The sequence below is a fragment of the Pseudophryne corroboree genome, chromosome 6 (assembly GCF_028390025.1).
Source record: "Pseudophryne corroboree isolate aPseCor3 chromosome 6, aPseCor3.hap2, whole genome shotgun sequence".
Classification (NCBI taxonomy): Eukaryota; Metazoa; Chordata; class Amphibia; order Anura; family Myobatrachidae; genus Pseudophryne; species Pseudophryne corroboree.
Genome location: NC_086449.1, coordinates 743,232,896 through 743,240,111, shown reverse-complemented (window position 1 = coordinate 743,240,111; position 7,216 = coordinate 743,232,896). Strand labels below are relative to the sequence as shown.

The 7,216-nt window shown below is 40.7% G+C and overlaps 1 protein-coding gene across 1 annotated transcript in view; it reads left to right on the top strand.

The window, feature by feature from the left end:
* The first annotated feature begins 4,678 nt into the window (after positions 1-4,678).
* ANO2 (anoctamin 2) overlaps positions 4,679-7,216 on the top strand; it is a 498,883-nt gene continuing 496,345 nt past the window's right edge. The window contains exon 1 of the mRNA XM_063928499.1: positions 4,679-4,915. Within this exon, the coding sequence (XP_063784569.1) occupies positions 4,753-4,915 (163 nt within the window). The 5' untranslated portion in view covers positions 4,679-4,752. The remainder of the gene's footprint in view (positions 4,916-7,216) is intronic.

Here is a 7,216-nt window from a genome sequence, read left to right as displayed (position 1 = left end):
TCAGGGAATATTTGGATAGATTCTTAGTTGTATACTTAGATGACATCCTAATCTTCTCCCATTCCCTGGAGGAACATCGGAAGCATGTACGCTTAGTCCTCCAGAAACTCAGAGACCACCGGCTTGGGGCGAAGCTGGAGAAGTGCGAATTTGAAGTTCAGCAAATCGCATTTCTAGGATATATTATCTCCCCAGAAGGTTTCCAAATGGAGGGTTCCAAGGTACAGGCAGTCCTGGATTGGGTGCAGCCCACTAGTTTGAAGGCGCTTCAGCGTTTCCTGGGCTTTGCAAATTTTTATAGACGATTTATCGCTGGATTTTCGTCTATAGTGGCGCCCTTGGTGGCACTCACTAAGAAAGGGGCGGATGTTGCTCACTGGTCTTGTGAGGCTAAAGCGGCTTTTGCCCGTCTCAAAAGGGCATTTGTTTCGGCCAAGGTGCTGCGACACCCAGATCCAGAGCGTCCTTTTGTGGTGGAGGTGGATGCCTCTGAGATGGGTATTGGGGCAGTGCTTTCTCAGATGGGAGTGTCTGATAATCGCCTTCATCCCTGTGCTTACTTTTCCCGTAAATTTTCGCCTGCCGAGATGAATTATGACGTGGGTAACCGGGAATTGTTGGCTATTAAGGATGCACTCGAGGAGTGGAGACACTGGCTTGAGGGGGCTAAGTTTGTGGTCTCAATTCTCACTGACCATAAGAATCTGGCATATTTAGAGTCAGCGAAGCGTCTCAATGCCAGGCAGGCACGATGGGCTTTGTTTTTTGCTCGCTTTAATTTTTTGATAACATATCGCCCTGGGTCAAAAAACATCAAGGCTGATGCGCTCTCGCGGAGTTTTGCTCCAATCCAGGAGACCACCGAGGAGCCGTTGCCCATTGTTTCCCCATCATGTATTAAAGTGGGCATTACCCAGGACCTCTTATCATTAGTCCTTAGAGCACAGGAGCAGGCTCCTCCAGACCTTCCGGTAGGTCTTTTGTTTGTGCCTCCTAGGTTAAGACAGCGAGTGTTCTTGGAATTCCATGCCAAGAAGTCTGCAGGTCTCCCGGGTATTGCCAGAACTCGGGAGTTGCTATCTAGGGCGGTGTGGTGGCCCTCGGTGGCTAAGGATGTGGATCAGTGGGTTCGGGCATGTGACATCTGTGCCCGAAATAAGACTCCTAGAGGGGTTCCTGTTGGCCCATTACATCCACTCTCTATCCCATCTAAGCCATGGACCCACATTTCAATGGATTTTGTGGTGGACTTGCCCAAATCCTCGGGGATGACAGCCATCTGGGTTGTCGTTGACAGGTTTTCGAAGATGGCGCACTTCGTTCCACTGGTTGGGCTGCCATCGGCCAGACGCCTGTCTGAATTATTTATGCTGCATGTTGTGCGTCTCCACGGGTTGCCACTTGATGTGGTCTCTGACCGCGGATCCCAGTTTGTGGCCAAATTCTGGAGGGCATTTTGTTCCGATCTCCAGATTTCTGTCAGCTTGTCGTCGGGCTACCATCCGCAGTCTAATGGGCAGACTGAAAGGGTGAACCAGTCCTTGGAGCAGTTCCTCAGGTGTTATGTCTCCAAGTGTCAGACTGACTGGGTTGCTCATCTGTCCATGGCGGAGTTTGCCTATAACAACGCGGCTCACTCTGCTACAGGGATCTCTCCCTTCCTTTGTGTGTATGGGCATCATCCTAAGGCCAATTCTTTTGACCCCCTGGACTCCACGCCTGGTGGTTCCTCTGTGGTTTCGGTCCTTAGAGGTATTTGGCGGAAAGTGAAGAAAGCCCTTGTGTCTGTGTCATTAGTGACCAAAAGGGTTTTTGATAAGCGGTAAAGACCCTGCAGCTTCAAATTAGGAGACTTCGTCTGGTTGTCTACCAAGAATTTGAAGTTGAGACAGCCATCTCATAAGTTAGGCCCCCGGTTCATCGGCCCTTATAAGATCACCAGGGTTATCAATCCGGTGGCATTTCAGTTAGATCTGCCCCGTTCTTTGGGTATCAATAAAACATTTCATTGTTCCCTTTTAAAACGGGCGATTAGTAATCCTTCTTCCAGTGGAAGACCTTCCCCTCTTCTGATACGTGGCCAGAGGGAGTTTGTTGTTGAAAGGATTCTTGACTCCAAGGTGGTTCGGGGTCGGCTGTCATTTTTGATGCACTGGAAGGGGTATGGCCCGGAGGAGCGGTCGTGGGTGCGCAGTTGTGATCTTCATGCCCCCAGACTGATACGCTCTTTCTTCTCGCAGTTCCCCGATAAACCCGGTGGTAGGGGTTCTTTGACCCCTCGTCAGAGGGGGGGTACTGTTAGGGTCTCCTGCCCTGTGCTGCCACGTCGTCATGGCAACCGGGAGACAAGTGCTAGCGGAGTGACCTGAGCGCAGCTGATACTCCGGTTCGGGTCTTTTGCTGTGCAGTGGTTATAGGCTCTGTGCATGGCAGGGGATCCGGTGCTGGTTTTTGTGCTCACAGTCTGTGAGGTCTGAGTGGGGCGTGGACAGCACCTGCTTTATAAGGCCTCTTCTCAGGGTAAGCAGATGCTGCTGAATCTTTGTTGGTTAGTCAGTTTCTGAAAGTTAGCCAGTACTGTGTAGCTTTGTATTTGTTTGTTGCTTACTGCAAATAGGCCTGGGGATTTGGTATTACACTCTGCCAATCCAGACCTAGCAGTAAGACTGGAGTCAGTCGTTTAGCTTGCTGGGGTTCTGTTACTACTCTGTGAACTTAGCAAGTTTGCGGCTGTATTCTAAGACTTGCCTGTCTAATCCTGTCTCACTTTGCTAGGTGTCAGGGGTCAGTTTAGTGGCAGTAAGCTGAACCTGTGCACTGCAAGTGAGAATTAGGATTGTGGAGACTCTCCTTGTGTCTATCATTCCATCTCTGACCAAGGAGTTTACTGCCACACCCGTTGGTAACCCTTTAGGGTTTTGCTGTTGCCCTTAGCAACAGCATTTCGGGTTCTCTACGTATTAAAACACAACATCTTGCTTTTCTCATCTGAGCAGTTCTAATACAAGGGAGATACCCAGTTCCTTAGCCTCTGGGCTTCTCTGTTCACTTTGTGTGTATTTTGTTACCCTATCACCTTCTGTGTACGTTATGTCATATTCCCCAGTCTGTCTGTAAGTCCATTTGTTTTGCATAACAGTTCAAACACCAGTACATTCCTGCAGGCACTGGAGTGCATAACAGTCCTGACACCAGTACTTTCCTGCAGGCACTGGTGTGCATAACAATGTCTCAGTTACAAGTACTGCACCTACATTATAACGCATGGTTTATGGAAATTCCAACACTTCCCGCAATCATTCAAAGCCACACAGTGTACCAGCCTGGTAAAGCTGACCCAGAGAGACCAGTCCATTTCCCAACTTCTTGAGGACCTCAGTTACAAAAAAAACAGGAAAGTTCCAGAGAGGAGCACAAGGGTCAAAACCCATGGCTATCATACATTTACATTTGATGAACAGTCCCCCTAACAGTCTATTTCTTTGCAGTTTAGTAAAAAGAAATAGGCAATTAAATCTGATGTGAGGAAACAAGTGTCCAAATGTGAATTTAAATGGTGTCCTAGTTTATGTAAGTACAGTATCTTTGTGGCCCTAGTATAGCCCGTTGATATTTAATTTTCCATCTTTAGTGGGAGATTTAGTGGGAGAAAGTGGGCAGACATAAAGCACAAACTAATCAGCTTCTACCTGTCATTTTTCAAAGACAGTCTGTAAATAACAGTTGGGAGCTGATTGGTTAGTTCTTTATCTCTCTTCACTTTATCTCTCTCAAGCTTTAATCAATCTCCCCCCTTATTGCACAGTTTTGACATTGTCAGTCTGCAGACTGGGCATGCCCCTTAAAGTGTTGCATTGCACAACATAATCCTTTCCATGTATTTATATTATACTGTATATTGCTCCTCTTCTATGAAAACCTTGGATGGCATTATTTCAGTAATTTTCTTCATATTGTTTACCCCAACATGTTCGATCACTTCCACAGATACCTGTATCTTATCCTGTGTCTATGGATGGACAACAGACTCAAATGTATACCCTTTAGTGACAATCTGAACTGATGATGAATGCCAAACATGTAACATACAGTAGTCTTCATTAAATTGCCTGTCTGAGACTTACGTCACCTTGAAGCCTTTGCGGTGTAAATACTCCCACTCAATAATGGGTTTTTTAATTTCATTTTGACTCTGTGTTTAAAGTTAAAATGGCCCCATGGGATGTAAATGAACAGGTGATTACAAGCTAAGCCTTTTCATTTATACAGCAGGTAAGCGTCTTTGTATAGCAAGCGTACCTCAATTGAAAACAAAATAGACCTTTAAAAGGCTCAACTCTCCATAACCTAAAGCAGAAGAGTTCTTAGAACTTACAAAAAGCATTGTTATCCTATCTATAATAGGGCAACATACAGACAGCAGGACCCTGTCATGCTTACTGGATTTCCCTTCTTCTGGATTTTCCACATTATTTCCCTTTTGTATAGTCCTACAAATGGAATGGCTTTCAATTTTAATGTTTTCCGACGTACCAAGGACAATAGTTCCTCTTTGTGTCCCATCCTTTGAAAAAAGAATCATCACATAATACGAATTTATTTATTTTTCTATTTGGCTTTTTGATGGTTTTTGTGTTGATATTATTATTATTATTATTACTACAACTATTCTCCGAAGCTGGCGATTATAGTAACAGAAGGTCTGGCTAATTAGTTCCACTCTGTGTTTGCCTAAAGAAGATTCTAACTGGGATGGAATTAGCAGCCTGCACCATTGGCAAATTAAGACAGGTTAGAAACAGGAGCAGATTGTACACAGTAACAGGGAAGACACATCATCCTATTAGCTCTGTCTCAACAGTGAGCAGACAAATCCCTCTCTGCAGTATGGACGCTCCCCCTGCACAACTTACAGGTGAGTTTATCCTGCCAAAGTATTGATATTGTTTACATTTGTTTCTCTCCATGAATTACATTTATGGAGCTCTTCGTTGTTTGCCTGGTGCAATAACAGTTGCATGTGGCTATTGAATAAATGATTTCTCTTTGGGCTTGTGTAACAGGTGCACTCAGTATAGACAGTATTCCTGCTTTCCAAGTAAAGCACTCGAGGTGTGTTTTATAACCCTTATGAATATTCCTATTAAGCCTTGTGACTCAGGGCTTTAAAATAAATACATAGATCTCTCTTTGTAAACATGACATGATGCATTGGATCGGGGGGCTTTTAGTGACAAGGTCAATAATATCTATATTTACATTAAATGCATTATAATCTCTGCTGTGCTGTAGCGAATATTCTGGACATACAGTATGATAGAATTATTAAAAAAAATAACTGTGCCAGGAAATTGGATGTACACATGTATAATGACGTGGCATCCGAAGAGAGAATGAAATCTAATTGTATTGTAATAATAAATACATACATACAGAATTTAGTATAGGTAAACAGTGTTACTTAAGTTAAACGACTAATTCTAAATGTAAATACATAATAAAACAAAATTTAAAACAAGGTGTTTTCTGCAGCAGGTGGTTAATATAAGCTTTTTCTTTCATAATTAATGTGGTTGGATATTTGTGACTGTTCTGACAAAGGATGAGGATAATGTTATTTGTTGTACTTCCTGAACTCACCTCACGTACTACAATTAATTGTTTTACAGCTACTTGAGGAATTATTAGGTTACAGCATTTTAAAAGTGCAGCTCGTAGTGTGTATGTGTGGGGGGGAGGGCGGGGGGCAGTCATGACATACAACATGATAAAAACAGGTTTATACTGTTTAAGAACCGTAATATAGTACTAGAACTGTAAACCTCGGGTACTTCACATTTATTCAATATTTATTTATGTCAATTAAAAAAACTCCTTAATGAGAGGTTTAATAATAATAATAGAAAATGAGTAAATACTGCATATTTAGCACTCTTTAATATACAATCTCCAAGAAGCTTACACAAAGAACACAGGATAATAATGATCAGCAGTTTTATGTAATAATTGTATGTAATAGTTTATTTAGCCCTTTATTTATTTATTTACAGTTTCTTATATAGCGCAGCATATTCCGTTGCGTTTTACAATTAGAAGAACAGTAGTAATATAGAACAAAACTGGGCAAAAACAGACAGACATAGAGGTAGGAGGGACCTGCTCGCAAGCTTACAATCTATAGGGAAATAGGCATTGATACACAAGGATAGATGCTACCTATTGCATAATGGTCCACCAGATTGCTAGGTTCTTAATGGGTTGTATGATAAGATCACCAAACCCTTTCATTGTTACACAGTTTTTCATTGTTCCCAACCATCCTGCATGGAAAAGAAAGCAATTTTCCGGCGGCTTTGCAGCATTAAATGTAGAAACGTGTAATTACATTATTTATGTAAACCTAATAATAATAATAATTATAATATATTGTGTAGGTGATTGTAAACTTACAGCTTTTTTTTAATTCTATAGTGTTAGTATTACTATTAAAAATAACCCATTAATAATAGTCAAATATGTTACTGCTACAATAATAATAATAATAATAATAATAATAATAATAATAATAATATATTGTGTAGATAATTATAAACTTACAGCTTTTTTTTAAATTCAGCAGTGTTAGTATTACTATTAAAAATAATCCATTAATAATAGTCAAATATGTTACTGCTATTATAATAATAATAATAACAATAATAATAATAATAATAATAATATATTGTGCAGCTAATTATAAACTTACAGCGTTTTTTAAATTCAGTAGTGTTAGTATTACTATTAAAAATAATCCATTAATAATAGTCACATTTGCTACTGCTACTATAATAATGATAATAATAATAATAATAATAATAATAAAAACATTCTACTGTCATCTTTTTTTAGTTTAGAACATTTTTATTTTATTTAAAAAAAAATGTATTAAGTAAAAAATATAGTTATCTAAAACACTACAAATCAATAAAGCTTTGAGCCGTTTAAGAATGGTTTCCAGTGTGTACAGATAAGAGGACCAACCTTAGTTTCCTCCACATCAAGCTCCATCAAACCCATTCCGTGTGAAGCCTCATTTTGTACAGGTAAAGGAGAAGGGACAGACACATTATCTATAGAAACCAATCCCTATCTAGCTTTCATGTTTCTGGTATAGTTTAGAAAATTACAGCAAATGTTTGATTGTTTTTCACAGTTATGCCTCCAAAAGCTTTTACAA